The sequence below is a fragment of the Carassius auratus genome, chromosome 2 (genome assembly GCF_003368295.1).
Source record: "Carassius auratus strain Wakin chromosome 2, ASM336829v1, whole genome shotgun sequence".
Taxonomy (NCBI): Eukaryota; Metazoa; Chordata; class Actinopteri; order Cypriniformes; family Cyprinidae; genus Carassius; species Carassius auratus.
Genome location: NC_039244.1, coordinates 25,062,823 through 25,086,075, shown reverse-complemented (window position 1 = coordinate 25,086,075; position 23,253 = coordinate 25,062,823). Strand labels below are relative to the sequence as shown.

At 36.0% G+C, this 23,253-nt stretch overlaps 1 protein-coding gene and 3 non-coding genes across 4 annotated transcripts; 2 read left to right on the top strand and 2 right to left on the bottom strand.

Annotated features, from left to right (window-relative positions):
* Positions 1 to 5,248: 5,248 nt before the first annotated feature.
* On the bottom strand, positions 5,249 to 5,321 carry trnak-cuu (transfer RNA lysine (anticodon CUU)). The gene has a single exon. It is a non-coding gene; the product is annotated as a tRNA-Lys (tRNA).
* Positions 5,322 to 5,391: 70 nt separating this feature from the next.
* On the top strand, positions 5,392 to 17,043 carry LOC113038224 (uncharacterized). The gene is made up of 10 exons (XM_026195495.1): positions 5,392 to 5,493; positions 6,059 to 6,208; positions 7,462 to 7,533; positions 7,646 to 8,148; positions 9,362 to 9,683; positions 10,585 to 11,386; positions 13,696 to 13,905; positions 14,360 to 14,598; positions 15,212 to 15,310; positions 16,249 to 17,043. Exons 2-10 carry the CDS (start codon positions 6,062 to 6,064, stop codon positions 16,960 to 16,962), a joined length of 3,108 nt encoding a protein of 1,035 aa, XP_026051280.1. The 5' UTR covers positions 5,392 to 5,493; positions 6,059 to 6,061; the 3' UTR covers positions 16,963 to 17,043.
* Positions 17,044 to 17,930: 887 nt separating this feature from the next.
* trnan-guu (transfer RNA asparagine (anticodon GUU)) lies at positions 17,931 to 18,004 on the top strand. The gene has a single exon. It is a non-coding gene; the product is annotated as a tRNA-Asn (tRNA).
* Positions 18,005 to 18,842: 838 nt separating this feature from the next.
* trnan-guu (transfer RNA asparagine (anticodon GUU)) lies at positions 18,843 to 18,916 on the bottom strand. The gene has a single exon. It is a non-coding gene; the product is annotated as a tRNA-Asn (tRNA).
* Positions 18,917 to 23,253: the final 4,337 nt, after the last annotated feature.

Sequence of the window (23,253 nt, the reverse complement as noted above, 5' to 3'; positions counted from 1 at the left end):
TGACAACCCTCCCTTTTAAAACTTCACCTTCCTGCGGACACTGTTCTCTGTTTAAGATCATTACACATACTTCATCTCCAGGCAAAGACCTGCCCACATTTTCTCTACCACAGATTTTGATGCAGAGCGTTGGATCGTCGACAGGCCTTGCATATGCCTTATCGGGTCTTTCCATTACAAGTTTACAGTGTTTGAAAAGATCTGGATTGGTATTCAAAAGTTCTTCAATATCTTTCTCAGAGAGTTCCTCATCAAATTCAGAGTCATACTCCAGACTTGTGCATTGATAGAGGGCTTTGTAAACGGTCTTGGAGTGATTCTCCTCTGCGTTGCTGCTGCTAGCAGAGTCACTCTCTTCTGATAGCGAGGTATCCATGTAATTATGTTTGGATGTGCACCTACAAACACAAATTGAGATATTAGGCACTTAATATCAGCATGAAATTAAAACTTACCATTATTTGTTCTGTCATTCCCAAAAAAGTCCTGATCTTATTGTGACCTATTCCTCCATGTAAGTCCAAGTTTTCAATTTAGTTAATTTTTAAGTTTTCCTTTCTCTTTGGATTTTTACAAGCTGTTCGTGCATAGATAATATCTCTAAAATGGCAAAGACTAAAGTCTCAAACCCAAAGGGATATTATTTATAAAAGTTAAGACTTGTCCACACCGCCCTAAAACGCCTAGTTTAAACATGTCCCCACATGTCTATGTCACTGTGTGGGAAGATTTGCATAACATCGCCGAAGAAAGAAGAAAGAAAGAAGGCATAACATTGATTTTTGCTGTAGTATTGATACTTCCACCGTCGTCATGTTGTGGAGATCCTGTGCGTTTCGTTGTGCAAGTGAAACCACTTTATTTGGCCTTCCAAAAGAGGACACAGCTAGAAATCAGTGGTTAAGTTGTATTTACAACACTGTTTCAGAACCGTTAAACCCAAATATTTGTCTGTTTAACACAATTATTAACAGTTTACCTCAGGCCTGTTTCATGAACTAACAATACCACCTGTTCTGACATGCAGTCTGTAAGTACGTTTACATATTTAAAGAATTTGCCACTGATAATTCAAACATGAATTTTTTCGCAGTGTAAAGTAGCTCTTGTTGTTTGTAGTTTCCTCGATCACAAATGCAGACATGGTTTTATGCTTCAGCAGTGCGATATGCAACGTAACGTGTAAAAACACAGTATAAGTCATTACAATCAGTCATTATGTCCCCACTGGATACAACAAATGCATTGTTTGTAATGGGTTTTATTGGTTTTGTCTCTTCGTGCCGGGACACACGGCATCACAGTATGTTAAGGGGTGTAACATTTCCGTCACACGCTTTAAGTATTTGGCCAATCACAATGCACTGGATAGCTAGCCAATCAAAGCATACTTGCTTTTCCGAATGATTAGCTTTGTAAAAATCAACACATTTCAGAAAGGCAGTCAGGGCATAGAGGAGCAACAATCTGTGGAAAATAATGTGTTTTTTGATCATTAAACCACATAAACACGTTGCATTACACCAAATAATGTTCTTTTTTGCAACGTCATATGACCCCTTTAATAAAAATGTCATAACAGGACCTTCTGGTGAAACGAGACACAGACTTCTCTCTGGTGATATATGCTGGACTTTTCCAATCTTAATCCCTAAACTCTGCCCCAGAAATCTCACACTCTTCTGCCTCCATTTTTGAGTGCAACACCCACATCTCAAAATTCAACCAACAATGGAGTCATAAAAACAATCCAATTACAATGTGCAAGAAAACAATGTGCTTCATTGTAACTTTAAAGACAAGGAGACATATACAACATGAGAGGGAAAGAATAAAAAAAATATATATATATTTATACTATTCAACTATACAGATACAAATGTGTATGAATAAAAACATAAACACTGTGTTGCTGTAAAACACTGGCATGCAATGAAAAACTTGATCTGATTTTGTAGTTTTTCAGCATATTCATATATAGGCTATTCATCAGAAGGATCAAACACAAAGAAACGTCACTTCTTGATCTGATAAACCTCACCTGACAAAATTAGGCAACAACCTGTTTCCCTGAACTGACATGATGTCATACCACACTGTACTTGAATAGGAAATATGAAATATGCCAGGAATGCACAGACAAAATTTTAACAGAAGAACATTTGGGCGCATCTCTTCACAATACAACAGATTATTATTTTTTATTTTTTTAAAGAATAAGAATAGGCCTATGTGATTAATAAATGTGATGAGACCATTTTTTAAGAAACACAAGTAAATTAGTATTCTTGATAGAAAACGTTATAGTTTTGAACTAAAACGAGGCATCTTTTTATGAAAAAATAAAATGTTCACGTCTTGTCTCAGCTGGATGTTTGCATATAGCTTCTGTCGATTGTTGCTCCGCCCCTCGTGTACTTTGATTGGCTCGTCGTCTTTAGTTAATGCAAAATAGGAAATGTGACTGACACAATACTACAGGTAAATACAATTACACACACAGTACAATTTGAAAGTTATCCAACTTAATAAATCGGACATAAAACTTACCTTCTCGGCACGGAGAAGGAGCCTCGTTGAAGGCTTTATATCACAGTGGTGCTGAGAGAGAGTAAACGTGCTGAGAGAGAGAGAGAGAGAGAGAGAGAGATGCTGTGCTCTTAAAGAGGAAACTGAGCTCAGGTGCATTTCCTGTTCTCCCGGTCAACAGGTAAAGGGAAGGAGGATCGTCTCACGTTACTGACGCTGTCATAACAACAACCACTATTGTTTTTATTGTGTGGTTTTAGGGTTCAAGTTGAACTGCTCACCACACCTATAAAATATGTGCCACAATTAATTACGGGCGAGTCAAATCGTTAGGCATCGTAAATCTAGTTATTACTCAGGTTAAAGTTTACATGTGTTTCCATACCCTCTGAAACCGATCGAGTATCATCCTCGTGTAAGTTAAATTTCTCTTAAATCACGTGATCGAGTTTTCGATTTGCTTGTTAATAGCATATTATTTTTACAATAACTTGTAGCATTTTTTTTTTATTTATTTATTTATACATATATACATCCGCTAGGAAAAAAAATTTAAACATCCATAATAAACTTTATATGGCTGTTGTACTTTGAACTTATTACAAGTCAGCTGATTGGAATCGATCATCTACACGAGACTTAACATGAAAACCGATGAGACAATTAATACTTAACATGCTTAAATAATCCAAAACGCACTCCCAAAGTTATCATTAATCAATATCCTTTTACATATAATATATAAGTTGCTTTTAAATGAAAATGCGTTCGTTTCTTTTTTGTTTCACAGTCTGATAGGCTTCAAAATGCCATAACAGAAGCAGTACCCAATGTCCTTTTTCCTCATCAAACCAAATGTATTCAATCGTCACATCACCAAAGACACATGTTATTTGTTTACGTTGATTTTTGCTCTTGACACACCACAGGTATAGGCCTACACTTGGAAATTGACAGGGCATTGTTGGTTGTGGTGGAAATGTTACAACTGAGTCCAGCATTATGTACAAATGTGTATACATTGTGCAGTAAAGAAGTGAAGTGTCTGCACACTGAAAACTACTGCTCCAGAGGAATTTAATCAGGCAACATTTCGACTTTCAGGTCTCCATCAGGCACAATATCAATGTGAGGTGAAGTCAACTTTAAATAGACACATTTGATCACTTTAATTAGGCACACCCAAGAAATAATGTGACACATACAAGTCATGTCTATTATGTGACAAATACAACTCATGTAACAAGCCACAAAGATTTTTTGAGTTTCTATAAAAATGGCTTAATATCAAAATCCTCATTCAACCCTAAAGGTGACAAAGTATTTAAAGTATAAATCCAATTATTATTATTAGATTATTAGATTTAGCAAGTATTTTTTTTAACTTTTCAGGACGATTTTTATTTACAAGTTAAAGGTACTGCAATGGGTAGTAAAATGGCCCCTAATTATGTTGCTTATATTATATTGTATTATATTGCTTGTATATGGGAGTGTTTGAAAATGACTTTATTTTAAATGAGTCAAATTCTTTTTTCCCTAAGATTTTGCTTTATAAACGGTAGATTGACGACATTTTTATGATTACTAAGGCCACACCTGCAGAGATGTTGAGGTTTTTTAATTATCTTAACTCAAGGACTGAGTATGTGAATTTCACTATGGAATGTGATCCAGTGAGCAGTAGTTTTCTTGATGTTCGAGTATAAATATGTGATGGGGAAACTCCCAAACCAATGGATCGCAATACTATTTTAAGAGGTGATAGTTTCCATCCTAGACTTTTAGTTAAGAGTATACCTATCAGCCAATTTAAGCGTGTGAGCAGAGTTTGTAGTAAGGATAAATCTTACACTCATCAAGCCAATGATTTAACTAAATGGTTATTGAATCGTGGGTGTCGTATAGAATGGATCGAAGATGCCAAAAAAGAAATTCAGCGAGACATCTCAAATGCAGTGTTTGTGAACAAAGCATAATAATAAAACGCAAGCTCATAATGTTCCCATGTGGACGATAAAATACTTTGCACTGGGTGCGGAGTTTCGTAGAGTCCTAAACAAACATTGGCATATTATTTCAAGTGGTCCTAAATTATCAGGTGTCTTCAAAACTGGTCCAAAATTAGTCTTTAAATATCAAAAAAATCATTGTGGCTTTTTTGTTAAATCTGAATATCCTTAACATATCAAACGAGACATTCCAACTCTTCCTCCAAGTAATTATAGATTTTATAGAAGAGGAGGGGATTATGAGTATAAATTATTACAGAGGGAATGTTTTGGGATTTGTACTTTAAAAACGTTGTCACCTTTAGGGTTGAATGAGGGTTTTGATATTAAGCCATTTTTATAGAGATTCAAAATATGCTCGTAGCTTGTATCTGTTACATGAGTTGTATTTGTCACATAATAGACATGACTTGTATGTGTCACATTATTTCTTGGGTGTGCCTAATTAAGGTGATCAACTGTGTCTATTTAAAGTTGACTTCACCTCACATTGATATTGTGCCTGATGAAGACCTGAAGGTCGAAACATGATTGATTAAGTTCCTCTGGAGCAGTAGTTTTCAGTGTGCAGACTTCACTTTTTCACTATTTGTCTATATCATTCAGTTGTTTTGCACCTGCGTCCTATTCGGGTGTTTGGGATGTGCACACCATTTTATATTTTCGTTACTAAAGGTTTACACAGAGTCTTTAAGATGAAAAGTAATCGCCCAACGTGGGGCTCGAACCCACGACCCTGAGATTAAGAGTCTCATGCTCTACCGACTGAGCTAGCCGGGCGGTGAGCGCAATGAAGAATATAATGGTTTTACCTGGTACTGTAGCCAAAACAACTATTTCCATTCAATCTGTTCGTTTGATTTTTTTCGCGACTTTCAATCACTAACGTTAGTTGCGCGCGACTGATAACGATTGCTAGGCTTTTTTTGATGGACTCGAATTCCAAAGCAAGGTAACAAGTTACTTTTAACTAAGTTAACAGCAGTGCATTAGCAAATGTTTGGATTAGTCACGTTAGATTATACACTTCATCAACACGCAAATACTCACAACACAACCAAATAAAGCACTGCCAAATGCACTTCAAATAAAATTCTTTATTTGGATGTGATGTGAGCATTTGCAGAGTGTGTGTTATCAAATTGATGAAGATTATATCTATTTGCATGTGTTTTCTTAAGTTGCAGCGCATCGAGTTCTCTCGGCCACCGCACTATATGTCTGAATTAGTGATGGGTCAATACATGTTTTTATACAGTCAATGGTCAATGCATGTAGACCCATTAACGTGATTGCAAACAGATTTAGTTTTTTTTCTAGTTGAGCTGAGCTTGTAATCAATGCAAATCTTGTTTGCATCAAACCAGGACTCACAGGGTTTGCCAGTTTTTTTTATCCACCCACCCTTCTGTAATAAAGAGAGGAAATGAGAAACTAATGAAAAATTATGAAAACAAATGCCTAGTGCATCAGGTTCCTAATGAAGTAAACGTATTCATATTCATGTTTGTTTTCAGATTATGCCAAAATCAAAATCCCATAAGGCTATGAGTGACGAGGCGTGGATGTCCCGTCTGCAGCGGTTTGCATCCTCAGGGAACTGGCCTTCTGATGCTGGAAACAGACCTGCGCCCCGGCAGAGGAAATGGCATGACCTCTTTCAGCAGGTGTGTGTGGACTATAAGAGTCAACTCACAGGAACTGTCAAGAAATGGCAGGCCACATTAACCATTAAGATTATTATTATATTATTATTATTTTTTTTACATAATTTAAACCTCATACCCCAAAGCATTGTTAGTAGCCCATAGCAATGCAGAATTGTCCCATTTTACTACAATACGAACAAAATAATGGTACATTATTTAAGTTGTAAAGTGCTATTGTTAGTCTTCATTGGGGTTTCCCAAACTGAGGTGCGTGATGGATCTGCAAGGGGTTCATGAATTGATAAAAAGTATTGCTGTCAAAATTAGTGCATTAATGCATGCATATTTTTTTCAGTTTAATGCATTAAAATATTTAATACAATTAACACAGGGGCGAAGCTAGAGTCAGTCATCCCACTCACAACTGCTGTCACTTTTTTCTTGACAAGAACTGCGTTTATTAAGGCCAAGGATATCTTTACAACCACATCACTGGGAGATTTATTAGACACACAGTCCATCTTCACCATGAGATGTTGTCAGGCCATATGTCAGAAAAAAAAAAAAAATTCCTGTTCTGTAACCTTTATCATTTCATATTAACACGAAATGTTGTCGTTATGTTGTCGATGAGTCATGAAGTTACCAAAAAGGCGATTAAAGCTGCATTAAACTGTGCATGTAAGTATTTTTTATAAATGAGTCCCATTTAAGAGCATGTCTTTGACATTTAGTGGTTTTTAAAACTGTCCTGGAGCAGCAGCACGGTCTCCTTCATCTGACACCTGATTCAACCTATTGACCTATTGTAGGAGACTCCCAAAACAATATTAGGATCACTAAAAATGGCATAATGGAGCACTTTAATATTAGATGGAATTAATCGCAATTAACTGAAGAAAAAAATGTTAAATAATTTTTTTTTCTCTAAATGATTAACAGCACTAATAAAAAGTATAATTAAATTATTATAAAAAAAATATTAAATAATAATTATATAAACCATAATAATGTAAAGTTAATTTTAAAACAAAAAATAATGCCAATGTGTTACTAAAATATGTTTTTTCTTTTTGCAAAAATATAATTTCTACAGCTGTCAAGAATGTGTTGTGTGTTATTAATAAAATATATTTTAATAATTGAACATGTATTCACGTATTTAGATTTTTTTTATTTTTTTTATTTGAGAGGTACAATACAACCCCAGCCATTTATGACCATATTATGCTTGCCACTGAACTGAACATGTATGTATTGTGTTATCATAGATAAAGAAATGTCCGATGCAGATTCCTGGACGGCCATCGGTGAACTGCTTATGTGGATTCCACTCTCACCGGGTAAGACACACACACATCTTAAAACATGTAAATGGGGTTACAGTGTTTCCCACAGACTTGCACTCTATTTGTGGTGGCAACAGGCAACAGTCTTCTGTTGTGTTTCTCTAAGGATGAAGAAGATGATCCTGCTCCTCCTGCAGCTGATTCGGACTCCGCTCACAATCCTGGTCCTGGTCCGGTTCAGTTTTGGCTTCCAGATGAGATGAGAGAAACAATCCCGTCAGAAGATCAGAGGTGGATCGCAACAGAGCTCTTTCACGGCGACAAACTTCGTCCAGAGGTGGACATGTGGTACGATCCGCCGGTCGCAGCACAGACCTCCGTCCAGGCTCCATCTCCAGAGCATTTCCTCAGTCACAGCCTTCTGGTTTGGATGCCTAACCATTTGTGGAAGGCCGAGCTGCTTTGTCCTGTCTGCGGCAAACAGCTGCTTCACCACAGTGTCCACAAGAGAGTCCGAAAGGTCCTGGACATTGACAGGTATTATCTTATGATGACGGAGACGCTCCGGTGTACTTCATGCCAGCTAAACTACCTGTCCAGCAGCCAGACCGTCCTGAACCAGCTGGACTTACCTCGCCGTCAGTTGTTCAGACTGGTTTTGACAGAGCGGTGAGTTACAGTCTAATATCATGACTGATATAAAAACACAGCCATGCATCTCGAAGAAAACAATCAGATGCAAAAAAGGCCTAAAATTACCAAGATTGATGATGCAATGATGAGTTCAAAAATAGAACTAAAATTTAACATCATGTACTGTTTCATGCAAATGAGAATGAAGATTTTTCACATTTTATATATACTGTATATACACACTGCCAGTCAAAGGATTTTTTTAAGAAGTCACTTCTGCTCATCAAGGCATTTAATCAAAAATACAGTTACATTGTGAAATATTATTACAATTTAAAACAACTGTTTACTATTTGAATATATTTTAAGATGCAATTTATTCCTGTGATCAAAGCTGTATTTTCAGCATCATTACTCCAGTCTTCAGTGTCACATGATCCTTCAGAAATCATTTTAATATGATAATTTTATTATCAGTTGTGGAAATAGCTGTGCTGCTTAATTTTTATTATTATTTTTTTTTTGAAAGCTGCAATACTTTTTTCAGGATCCTTTGAATAAAATAAAAAAACTAATAAATGAATAAATAAATAAAGCATTTTTTCAAAATAGACATCTTCTCTAACAATGTATCACTTTTTCATATTTTAAAACATCCTTATTGAATGAAATTGTTCATTTCTTTCTAATAAGAAAGAAAAAAAATGACTGAAACCAAACTTTCAAAAAGTAGTGTATATTGTTACAAATTATTTGTAGAAAGGTATGATTTAACTTACAAGGATGTTCAAAAATGTAATTTTTTTTATTTTTTCTCTTACAAAGTAAGCTTTTTTTCTTTTCTTCATTTTGTTCGGTCACTGGCCATAATTCTTACTTAAAATCAGGATTAGATATAAAGTAATTTCATACAAGTGCAAATCAGCCGATTTTTCAGAATTGCTGATTAAGGAAGAATAAAAGACGACCTCACCTTACAAATGGTTACTGAAAGTAAAAAATGCTAGGTAATGCATCATAATTTGTTAGAAAGTGTGATGTGCCAGAGCAAAACAGACACTATTTTTGGACTTAGCACTCTGAAATTAGTCAGAAACAAGCATCATAACCCTAAGAAGATCATAGAACCATTGCCACCAAGCCCTCTATGATCAACTTAGGATGCTTTTGAGTTTTAGAAAAAAAAAAAGTGCAATCAATTATTATTATTTTTTTTGGCATGGTCTAAATAAATCTCTCGCACACATAGGTATGCATGTGACATGCGTGTTGTCCGCATGCTGAGAGATCGGACGCTGAGCTTCACCCATCTGGCTGAGCAGCTGAGAAACATTCATGGAGGCGAGTGGCTTGATCACTTGTCGCTCTACATGGGCGAGTGTGCAGACTTTGTCAGTCGCCCCAGACTCTTCCCGGCTGCGTGTCCTGAGCCACTGGAGCCCAGCGACATCCCTAATAGCCAATGGCTGCTGTCAGTTTACGGCCGGGACATCGTCAGTCGGCTGGAGCACATGAAGGCCAGCATCACCTCAACATTTGGGTCCATATTAAAATTACATTCAACAGTGCAGGTATTTGGCAAGCTAAAGGAAAGTTCTAGGTTAAATACAGCGTGAGCTTGCAAAACTGTGAATCATGCTGTTTGTAAAGTCATACAGAACATCAGATGTGTTCACTTGCTGACCAACCTTGTTTAAGTTATGTAAAATAAACTTATATAGTTATAGAAATGGTATCCTCATCAGAAAATGTAAATTCTGTCATCAAAAATGTGCAAATGCCAATGAGATGATGCCAGTAATAGTATTGAAGCAGCTTCAAACAAAAATGAAAATCCTTCTTCTGTGGAGCATATGTATATTTTTTCCAGTAAAATGCTCTTAGGAATGAACGTTTACCCCAAAATATAAAACAACAGAGACAGAGAGAGCATCCCTTTTTCCTAAACTAGCAATAGTAGTAAATGGGATTGAGATACTATTATAGGTTTTATGAATTTTTGATTTCCTTTTCAATTTTTTTTTTATTATTGATTTTCGTTTATTTTTAATACATTAATAAAGATTTCTTTGTCCATTTTAGTTTGAGTTATTTTAGTTCATTTAGTAACTTAAATTAAATGAAAATTTGATTTGACTTTTTAAATGTTTTATTTTATGTAGTTTCTGTTAACTTTTATTTTAAGGAACAAAAGTGTTTTTAAATGGTTTTATTTTTAGTTAACAATAAAAATACTCCATTTAACAGATTTCAAATAAACTATAATAATAAAGCTCCATAATATTTCCATGCAATAATTACATGATGATTAAAATTTTGTCATAAATCGTAATTTTCATGGCTAAAAACAATATTATAATTTATTATAACAGATACAACTTTTACAAGTTGAAATCTTATGTGCATCTTGAATAGTTTTTAATTTGCTTGTAGAATAAAATGATGTTGTCAGTGTGCACTCTTTTATTTCAGATTGCAAGGAAACTGTCGGGAAGAGCCGAAGGAGACAAGCACTGGTTGTACTCTGTGTCCAACGAGACGGGTCAGGTCCTTATCAGCGTCCTCACGGCTCAGGAAGGACCCGGTCTGGACTCCATGGCCTCAGGCTTGATGAATCGTTACCGGCAGGCTGACACGGCTCCTCCGGTGCTGATGTACGTGGACTCGGGCTGCTGTAGTGAGAACGGGCACAAGAGTGAGATGCAGGCCAGGTCTGGAGGATGGCCTGACCTCCACATCAGGCTGGATGTCTGGAGCTTCATGCTCCGTTTGGCGGCTGGGTGCACGTCTGACACCCATCCCCTGTACTCGGCTTTCATTGCACGTCTGTCAGTCTGCATCTTCCAATGGGACCCGCTCGACATCGCCCTGCTTCGGCAGACAAAAAGAGAGCATCTGGAGCAGGAAGGGGTGCCGTTCATCACGAATGACCTCGTAGACAGCCAGATTACCACGAGAGAGCTGGTGCTTCACTGCCGCCGCAGGACCCGTGGAGTGGAGACCACTGTTCGCTATGTTGAGCAGCTTTTGCAGGAGCTGAAGAACTGGAGGGATCTGTTCGGCGTCCCTCTGCTGGACGCGGTTAAGATGGAGAACATCTGGCACGATCAGAAGAAGCACGTGCCGTGCATTCAGGATGTGCCAGGTGTGATTCTGTACACTGAAACAGGCACCAGTGTCACCAGGAGAGGACTGATTCTCACTAAATACAGGTGTGCCAGGGGCTTGACGGACCTCCAGTCTTTCCACCGACATCTCAACAGCTTCATTCCAGGTTTGTGGCTCATTAGAATTATAATAGAATCAATATACACTTTATTCCTCTCAAAGATGCTGCTAGGAAATAAAAAGTATTTTTTGAAAACCAGATCAAATTAAATAAACATTTTGAGAAGCACATTGTTTTTATAGAATATATCTTAAATTAGATTTCTTATACCATTAGTAAATTTAATTTATCGTTTACATGTAAAAAAAAATATAATAAGGATGTGTTCATCTGTTATTCTAAATAATAATACATACATTTGGAAAAAATCAGACCAACAGGCTAGGAGGGGTTCGAAAAAGGGGTTTTTCAACATAAATTAAATTGGAGGACCAGACGTTTGGAAAACGATGGCAAAATTGGTATCTATGTTATTGGAATACCTCAAAGAATAATTTCATTGAATTTGTTTGAAATTTCATTATAACTTTTGACCTCAAGCCCATACGAAAGAAAATATATTTACCAATATATTTCTTAAAATATATTGTCATATATTGTAATATATTATTTTCCCTTTTTATTTTCTAATATATTATATATTTGAATACATTTAATAATATATTAATGATACATATATTATATAATATATTGCAAAATATACAAATGATTGCCACTTTCAATATATTGCAATATATTGGAAAAAATAAATATATATAAGAATATATGCCTAATATATTACATTATATTTTCCAATATACTTCAATATATTTTTGTTTCATAAGGGAGAAGACGCTGCCCCGAAATGTTTTGAGTACCATCAGGGCATGGTGCCAAAGAAGACACATAGGCCTGCCTAGTATCGTTAAGATACGCCTATATGTTTGTAAAATATAGGATTTTATGACAAAATAAAAAATTACAGACATAGGAAAACTGCGAGTTGCACCGAACCTAAAAAGAGACCAGTTTTGTGATTTTTAGGTCAAACCAATCAGAAGTTATAAATAAAAATAGCCATTTATCATATTTGACCGTGGACCACAAAACCAGTCATCAGGGTCAGTTTTTCGAAATTGAGATTTAAACATCATATGAAAGCCGAATAAATAAACTTTGTTAGGATAGGGCAATATTTGAAAATACAACTATTTTAAAATCTGGAATCTGAGGGTGAAAAAAATATTGAGGAAATCACAATTGAAGTTCTTAGCAATGCATATTACTAAACAAAAATTAAGAAATTTACAAAATATCTTCATGAAATATGATCTTTACTTAATGTCCTAATATAACATGCAATTGTTATAACATACGGCAAGTTTGGTCTCAATACACCAAACCATTGCGGTTATAGCGCCTCACATCCATTTTTGCGTGATCTTCGTCAAATTCATTCACCTGTTATTCGAGAACGGTTTAACTAATCAACTTAAATTTCATAACGTTTTGCCAGCATGGTCTGAAGTTGATCTCTGGCAATTTTGGTCAAAATCAGACAAACTAAAAGTTGTTTTTTCAGACTACTAAACATTGCAAAGAACCTTGATCTGTTACATTTTTAATTTGGGTGTCCAATTGACTTTGCATGACCCAAAGATGGAAAAGAAAAAAACATTTTAATCATGGTTCAAAGGTTTTTAGCATAAATATAAGTACAAATTTGGACAGTTGGTGTTGCTAGAGGGATAGAGATAGAAACTCCAAATTTACCATGTTAACAGATTAAACTGTCCTCTATCTGTGTGCCAAATTTCATAACTTTCCTGTAAGTGTTTCTATGAGCAGCCATAAACTTCCAGAGCAGAAGAGGAATGTCAACAAAGAATGTTAATAATAAATTAAAATATAATTATGAATAATAAATACAGATACGCCATTTGTAGTGAATTCATGGAAACCATTTTCTGTAATGAGTAAATTTTTTAATGCTCTGCATGCTTTGGTGAGATCATATAAGTATACTCTTGCTTAAAGATGCTTGCTCAGTTTGACCCGATTGTTTGAGACCAGAAAAAAAAGCATTAAATCTACAGTAAATATAGAGAAGCAAAGTTACATTTTTTTTTAAAGAATATATTTTGATTTGTTTTACTTACTTTTCTATTTTTATTGTTTAAATTAACAAACTTTAATGAGATGTATGCATTTATTATTATTATTATTAAACTAAATCTAATGTTATAATACAGTACAATTAATTTAAATGCAATAAATAAATGTTGAAGGACTTATATTTAATGAATTAATGAAAGTGCATCTCTGAAATCATTTAATTGGTTAAGATGCTCTTTCTAAATACAGTCTTGTTTAGAGCTGCATGCTTAGTTTGACCTGACCGTTCTAGAAGACCCTTTGTTCTACTATTTTAACAGGTGTTGGTGCTAACAGCCTGAATTTCCAGTTGTATCTTCTGGATGGCTTGTACAAGTGGAATCAGGAACAGTTAGCGACGTCAATCGGCACCAAACCCTCATCTGTGCTCAGCTATGCAGGAGAGATAGTGGAATACGTCAACGACAACTACCTCCAGCTGTTCGGCCGGAAGCTCGTGCGGACTTTCCCTCCACCCAAACAATACACTGGTAAAGCTCTCGCTGTCCATGTAGTTAGTCTGTCTCAATTAGCAGCATCTGTACTTGTGCACAATATGCACATTTATGTGGGACACATTAAACTGATCAAAAGTGACAGAAAAGACATTTATAATGTTATTGCCGTTCATCAAATTCATCCTGAAAAATGTTTTCACTAAAATATTAAGCATCAGCAGATATATTCACATAGAACATTGTTATTTGAAATAGTTTCTGCTGTATCAAATAAATGCAACCTTGGTGAGCAAAAGAGGTTTTGTTCAGATACATTTAAAAAATATCTCACCTACCCAAAACATTTGAATAGTAGTGTGTATGTCAGTAATGTTTATCCTTGCATATTGATATACATGCAATTTATGTTTATTATCCAGAATACAGTATATACATACAAGTACACTAGTAATTAGTTCATAACATTCCATATTCCATATTTTTTTAGGAGAGCTCATTGGAGTGGACTATTTGCTCAGGCAAATGGGACAGCCACCTCAAACAGTGGACCCCGACACTGAGGAGACGATCCAGCTGCTGGAGGATGTAAATGATGAAGGGCAGGAGGATGGGGGGTTTGATGAAGATGTCAGTATTGACCCAACTGTGAGTTTATTCCTTGAGGATCCACCAGCCTTTCCCTCCACCTCGTCCACAGCTGAAGATGCCCCAGTACAGATCCCTGAGGTACGCCAATATATGCACCATGAATTCAAGAGTTTATAAAGTAGAACATTAACATTATACAACCTTCAGTTGATGCAACCATGAATATTTTGTCAGTTTTCCGTAAATAATGATTTGTGGTTTTTGTTCAGCTGCACTATAAGCTTCATACCAGTGCAATTTAATTTAACTTGAATCATTTTTATTTAACTGATAACAGATTTCACACAAAAAAGAATGCCATAATTAATATAATTAATTTGGAAATATATTAATTACATTTTTAAAATTATATTGTTATATTATAGTTATATAGCTTTGTTACAATAATTGTAATTATTATATTTATACAATTGCTGATATAACTTAATAACATACTGGTAAAATAATGTATAGCCTGAATGCACTGTAAGTCGCTTTAGATAAAAGTCTAAAGCTTAATGCATAAATGTAAATGTATAATTATTATTATTACGTAAAACTATTGTTTTGTATATAATACAATTATTGTGCTTCAGCAGTACTTTCTGTGTTAGTTTCTTGTGATAATTTCTGTTCGGAACATGTATAGTTTTAGTAAGTTATCTAAAAAAATTGCATATGACGTTATTTTTATCATCTTTTGCATTTTCAGACAGTGAAAAATGAGAACCCGTCAGGTTTGGATGAGGTAGACAGACTCGCTGATTATCTTGTGGATCTGAGGACTGAGAATCATCTCAGCAGCACGCAGGTATGAAACATAAATCAACACTAACTTGAAAAAATAAATATATGTTTACATAATATAATCTAAACATTTGTGAATGAGCTGTGTTTCTTATATAATCAAGTTTTTATGCATCAGTGTCAATCCATGTCAAAAACATTTACTGTACATAGCTTGATGAGAATATAGAAAATACTAATGATAAATGAGGAGAACATAGGTCTAAAGCAGTGTTATTTTAGTATTGTTAATCATTATTCCAGATTTTTTTTATTAATAATACATTTTTGTATAATTTTAAATTATAAAAAAAATGCATTTTTAAATATTAAAATAAATATATTTAATTTTAATAAAAAATTTTGTAATTTTATAGTGTGTTTTTTATTTTAGTTTTTTATTTGTTCTTTTGCGTTTTAAAATGTTTATATAGCTTATAATGGTATATCTATATAGTTAACAAAATAATACAGATTTTTTTTCTTTTCTTTTCTTTTTTTTTGGACTAATAACTAAAATAAAACAAGTTTAGATTTGAATATTTCACTTTTACATTTTTACGTTTATTTTATTTTAAGTAAGAGAAATGTTTCAGTTAACAAAAATGACCCTGGTCCAAACTGTTCTATGTATTATACATCATCTGAAACCACTTTAATTTTGCCCTGTGAAGTTGATTTAAAACAGTAAAAGCAAAAAAAAAGAAAAGAAAAGAAAAAACATGTAGATTGTGTGGGCCTGATCATTTTATGCATCCTAAGATGAGATGTTACGTCATTAATCCACACCACAGCTGCTATCAGCTTTATAAAACATGATAGAAATAAGTTACTGACCTGGTAAATAATGCTAACAACGTGTTGCTAGAAGCATGCTGGTAATGGCTAAAAAACATATGATCAACATGGTATCGACACGTGTTAAATCATGCTAAAATCATGTTAAAATCCACATCTGTTTAGGTCAGTGACATTGTGCAGCTGTGGCACAACCTGTCTGAGCTCAAGAAACAGCAGAGAAGCTCAACGTCTTCGCCTCAGCAGCGCTGTCCCCTCGTGGATGCCATTTTACTCAGGCTTTGTAAGATCTACAGGGGCCCGGACGAAGAGGAGACGGTATGGTCCCTGGTTTTACAGGATTACTGCAAGATACGCCAGGTGACCCTGGCTGATGCTAACCTGCAGCTGCTGGATATGAGTAAGAGCCGTCTGATGCAGTGGCGTAATCAAACCCATGCAGCCGCAGGAGAACAAGCTCCCCCGAAGAGGCCCCCGGTAGATATAGCCAAATTTCCAGCTGTCCGACCCAAGCTAGCAGCACAAATGCAACCAGTCGTCCAGCTTCTCCCCGGGAAGCCTTTGGGGACCTTCGGCCCTCGCTCGGCCTCAACCCTCACTGTGGTTGCGATTCCACAACGCCTCGTTCCTTTACCTCCGGCTACGCTTTTGTTCATCCCATCGACTCCTCACATCGTCCCAGCTTTGAGCAGACCGGGCTCCCAGCGTCCCGTCGCCCGGCGCACCTGCAACAGGAAGGTAGAAGCCAACACCTGCAAGAAGTGTGGGTCATTCAGGACGGCCGCGACCGGACACAGTCAGTTTAGAGGCACTGTCTTCTGCCCTGCCACAGAAACCCTGTCCAAAGAGCAGTGGCTGGAGAAAATGAGAAGAAAGTAGATTTACAAGTGTGTTTTGTTGTTGTTGTTGTTGTAATTATCCTTTGCATATGTGTGATTATTGTTTGTGTGTTTGGTTTTATAACAGTCAGCGACTGGCTAATTTGAATAAAAAATAATTTTGTAGTTCACAAAGCAGCACCTTGTCTCTTATCTAACACTCCTTTTAAAATTATTTCTGTTTGCTCTTAAGTATAAAATATCTATATGTTCTACAGTGAATGTATATTCATTTAGCATTATTTATGGCACAGACAATACATTTAAAAGCAAAAAATAACAATACATTGTAAAAAATATATGTTTATTGAGGAATTACTTCACTTGCAGGAATCTTTCAGTAGAAAAGCAAGCGGTTATTTATCAGATACAACCTGTTCACAACTAGGAACCCGCTTTTCATGTTGCTTATCATGTGCTAGAAATGTGTTTCACATGTTAACATCGTGGTAAAACATGTTAGAAATGTGCTACAACAGGACAGAAACATGCGTCTAATGTTAAAAAAATCAAAGATTGGATTTTTAGCGTAGTACTAAAATATGTTAAAGCATGCTAACAAAACCTGAGAACGAGCCACAACGGCTACATGTAAACATCGTCCCAGCTGCGCACTCAGTGGCTTATTTGTGTTTTTTTTTTTAGCAGTTTGATGAGGTCTAATGTTTGAAGTAGTTTAATATGGTCTGACATCTCCAAGTAAAAGCTTAAAAAGTTATTTTAAACTCTCAGAGAGGGCTTTGTCAGCCGCTGCATTAGACTGCATTGTTAGACTGCACTGCCATCTAGTGGACAGTCTACAAAGACACCATAAATGGTAGAACACGCGGAATCATAAGACGTAAGACCGTTTCTTAACAATAATGATTATATGGTCATTGTGTTACTAACACTTATTTCATCACAATTTCTGTGAATCGTGCGTGTCCTCACATGAACGGCTTTGGTTTTGAGCGCTGTCGTAGCCCCGTCTCTGTGGCGCAATCGGTTAGCGCGTTCGGCTGTTAACCGAAAGGTTGGTGGTTCGAGCCCACCCAGGGACGAAAATCTTTATGCTTTATACGACTGCCACCTAGCGGCGTGAAAAAAACATTTACATTTCAGAGACTTTTACATTTCTTTACAATTGTTCTATTATAAAAGCAGTTCTAGCAGGGGTACGTGATGTAAATAAACATACATATCATAAAAACTCAGTCGAAGGGATATATATTGCCGATATTTAAGATTAAATGCTCTGTAAGTAATTAGAATCCAGATTTGTGTGTGTGTGTGAGAGAGAGAGAGATAGGCAAAAGTTCACTTCAAGAATGAACAAAGTGCTGTTAAAAATTAGGTGTGTGAAAATACAGAACAAACGACCTACTGAATATGATTATATCACTCTGTATGAAGCGTTTATTTTGTGTTTATATGTTTCTATCGGCTGCATGAACGTGTTAGTTTGCTTTTTCACATCACTAGCTTTAAATATGCAGCTTCGCTGGCTAACCAATCCATAAGAGCGACCAGCTGAAAACTAATTAAAGTAGATCCCACTCGTGCAGCGCGCAAAACGATCCTCACGAGGCGTCGGTGATTCCGCCACTAGAGGCCGCTCTCGTACCGTATAATGACAGCGGACCCTTCTCAGTCACTCCAAGCAATGACATCGTTTAAATTATATTATAAATGAAACAGTTTATATTATAGACTTGTAAAAACATAATCTAAGGGTAGAAACTTCAAATGTTTTTTTCTGAAAAACGAAAACGGAATCATCTATCTATATGCTAACAGACGGGGATGCCCACTAGATGGCAGCAGGATAAAGCATGAGGACATTAATCTCAGAGTTGTTTCACGCCGCTAGGTGGCAGTCGTATAAAGCATAATGATTTTCGTCCCTGGGTGGGCTCGAACCACCAACCTTTCGGTTAACAGCCGAACGCGCTAACCGATTGCGCCACAGAGACGATGTCGAATATGTCTGTGACGTCATAACGTTTTATATAGTACTTCAAGCTTCGAAAAAAACGTTTTTTCTCTATAGAACACGACAGACGTTTAAATCCATTAAGAAAATGCACCTTTACGCTGGTTTGCCAAACCCGCCATAAGATACCAGTAGAAGAAGAAAAATCCATTAAGAAGTGCAAACCATAGCTCCCAACGTTGGGCTCGAACCCACGACCCTGAGATTAAGAGTTTCGTGCTCTACCGATTGTAATAACTGATAGAAAAACTGAAATAGCCAGCTGCAGTGTTATTTGTCTGCATGTTTTCTTAACTTTTTTGCCATGAGATACGCGTTCCTCTGCAACACACCAGTACGGTTTACCTTCAGTTTCTACAAACATAGGCCTAATTTTTTTTTTTTTTTTTTTTACAAATTAAGTACAAAGTAGTTCTCAAAGTTTTGTCAATTTAAGTCAATGATAGGCTGTATTTTTTTCGTAAACCAACAATAAGCTATCAGAATCAGAATAAGAATTATCTTTATTCGCCAGGTGCAAGGAATTTGTTGTGTTTTTTTTTAAGGTGCTCCTGGTACAGACAGACAGACATAGTGATGATGAGCAAATGGATGGACAGACGTTCATATGCATAAATACACATCTGACATGAGAAAAAAAAAGCAATAAATAATTTGAAAGAATCTAGAACAGTAGATTGATTTATGTACAGATTTGTGTGTTTTTACTCTATATAGAACTGATATGTATTTACATAATACTTGAGAAAGGCAATAATTAAAGATCTAGAATGATTTATGGAAATGAATTACGGAACACAGAATTACATCTCCACTGTTTTGAGCGTGTTGAACTCCAGGTTGATGTGACTGCACCAAACAGCCACCTGCTCAAGTCCACAAACAAGATCCTTGCATAATAAGTCTCTGGTTTGTCCAGATGTTTTAGGATAGTGCAATCCCATATTGACTGCATCATCCACAGACCTGTTTGCTCGGTAAGCAAACTGCAAGGTTCCAGTAATGTCCTTCAGGTAGGCCAGAACCAGTCTCTAAAATGACTTCATGACCACAGATGTTAAAGCAGCAGGTCATTGAGTCCTGTGATTTTTTTATTCATTGGTAAAGGGATGATGGTGGAGCGTTTGAAGCATGAGGAGACTTCACACATCTCCAGATCTGTTGAAGATCAGTGTGAAGATGGGTGATAGCTGGACCGCACAGGCTTTGAGGCAGGCTGGAGAGACACCGGATGGACCTTTGGTTTTCTTTTTCTTTCGCTTCCTGAAGACTTTGCACACGTCCTCATTGAAGATTGAGTACAGAGAAACAATAGTGGGGTGTTGATGGCTGTGCTGTGAGACGGTCAGAGCGGGTGTGGGCTGTAAAACCAGGCTTTTGATTTTCAAACCTGCAGTAAAACTCGTTCAGGTCTACAGCCAGGTGTTGATTAGACTCAGTGCTGGCGGATGGGGTCATGTAGCTGGTGATGGCTTTCGGGCCGTTCCACACTGAGAGAGTCATTACCTGAAAACTGTTGTTTAGCTTTTCAGAGCAGTTTAACTTTGCAACTCTTATCTCCCTATTCAGCGTGTATTTGGCCTGTTTGTACAAGTCTTTGTCCCCACTCCTGCAGGCGTCCTCTTTGGCCAGGTGAAGCTGTTTGAGTTTTGCACTGAACCAAGGTTTTTTCGTTGTTAAAAAATAAATAAATCCTGGTGGGAACACAGAAACTGATGTTTGTTTACACAAAGAGTAACAGGTTTTGTCACTCCACCTGTGTTATGAATCATATCTTTCTCTCCTTTTCTTGTGTTCTTATCTATCATGTGACTTCTTGTCGGCAAAATAAACAATTATGAGCTAGAGAGAAAGATATGAAAGTGCCCAGTTCATCACCCTTGGTGTTCGGGCCGCATGCAAAGAGAGGCATCTAAAAACACTTGAACACCGAATTTGCATCTTTTTGCTCATGTAGCAACAAATACTTACAAAATATGTAAAAAATACCACGTCTTGGAAAGTATGTTCAAAAGTGAAAGTAAACAGTTAGGAAAAAAACGGATGTGTAGGCTATAATATTGGATGCATTCATTATTCTACTGCTATTTTGGTTTGATAATTATTACATTTTTACAGTGAAGACTATGCAGTGCTATTTTACATTTTTAATCAACCTCAGAAGAAAGCACGCACACCCTAATAGCATATTTAGCAAACGATCCAGTGCCTGTTTGCATTTTTGAGAGCATCAAAAGTTTCTATGTACAACGTGTTATTGCAGCGTTGGGCAAAGAAGCCGACAGCTAATTTCATTGGTTTATATTAGGGTGTGGGTCAGGGTTAGGATTGGTTGTAGCTCTAACTTGCTTCAACAAACCTCACCTGTGCTGAAGTTAACTGAGGCTAAACACATTCAAAACAAAGCGAAAGTAAAACCTGTGGGCATTAGGCTTAGTCCAACAAGATAATCATCAAATTTTTTAGTTTAAAACCTGTTATATCTTTTAAAATCAGTTACAAATAAACGTACATAGGTCTTATTTGAATGCAACAAAACAAAACTAAAACTACCAAGAATGATTGATTACCCCTTGACACCACTTTTATTAAGTTTATGCAGCCAAGCATAAACCAAGGTGTTTTCCCAGCAAAACCAGAGGTGATTTCCAAAGAGCTTTCTGACAACAAACTCTTTGAATAGTGCTCTTTCAGTTCAGTTGCTTTAGAGTTTATCTTCTTTTTAATAACCAGTGTATTTTAATAATTTTATAAATGAATTATTTCACAGCTGAGTGTTAGTGGCAGGATGGAGTTTGAAACAGGAATGAATGCTTTATCCAAATGAGTTACTGTGTTTGTTATGGTGACATATTTTAATTATTATAATGTCCATAGAAATATCGACATAAAAAAAGACCTTTAGCACCTTCCACTTTGAGAACTTGAAAACATAAAAAAGTGAAGGCATTCAAACTGCTTTAATTGTTAAGAATCATGTTGGACAACATTTCTCAAATAAAAGAGACTGAAGATAAATAACATTGTTATATTAAATGGGAAAATCATGGAGGTTGGACATATTTCCATGGGAGAGAATCTACGTTTAATGTGTTGACTGAGTTGAATTACAAATGCTTGTCTCTTTTGGACATATATGGAATACATTTGTTTAGGGATTTAGTGATGGCTTTTGGTGATGACAGATTTGTAGCCTATTGTAGAAGGGTACTCTGAAGGGAAAATTTGCTATGACACAAAAAGGGAAAGTGAAAGTTTGTGGTGTGGCATAAATATGCTGCAGATCTGTAATAGTGAACATTGAGAGCCAAGCCACAGTGTGGAAACTATCAAAGACATGGACATGATATACAGATATTTCACCTCTCTGGTAAGTTACTTCAATTTGATTTAGAGAAATTGCAGTATTCTTTATACAGGATTTAATTATGTAAGGATTTAAGTGTGTAAAACAGCAATGAGAAGCAAAAGCAGGATCAGATTGACTAAAATGTTAACATTTTAACTTTTACTTACAAGACAAAGCCAACTGAAGTAACAGAATTGATAACAATTTAGATTAGGGAAACACATATTCACTATTAACACACTTTTGCTTTCAAAGATCGTCAATGGCCCCAGATTATTGTTGTTTCACTTTCACAGCATGTTAAACATACAGTGCAATCTGTAGAAAGATTAAATACTAGCTTCGATATTTGACCACTGTTTTGGTAAAACTGTTGCAATAACAGTAATTTGGTCATTTATGTCTGGAGTGCAAAATAATACATTCGTGTCATGTCATATTTTGTCCAGAAATTCATTCATAATCATGTCAGCAGCGGTAAATTTTATTTTATGAACATCATTCATAAATTATGTTCATATGTTCACAGTTTCTGCTTATAGTGTACATACACTTTTACATAATCCATCTGTATACTATGTTCATAGTACACCTATCTGTATATCATGCTGATAGTATTTAAAATCCATCCATTTAATATCCATAATACTTATCTGTATAGTTATTGTATATTCTGTACTTACTGCTTATTGCACTTCTGGTTAGATACTAACTGCATTTCGTTGCCTTGTTCTTCACATGTGCAATGACAATAAAGTTGAATCTTATTTGTGTTCAGATAGATTCACTGAACAGCGTCAATAAGGGACTATAGTCCAAAGATGCATGTACATGGAGATATATAGATATATTTACTCTTGTTTACTTCATATTTCTTCAGACAGAATAATCGTTTCTATTCATTTCCCACTGATTTACACGATCTGAAGAAGTGTAATAGCTCCCATGGGCTCTCTGTGTGTTTACAC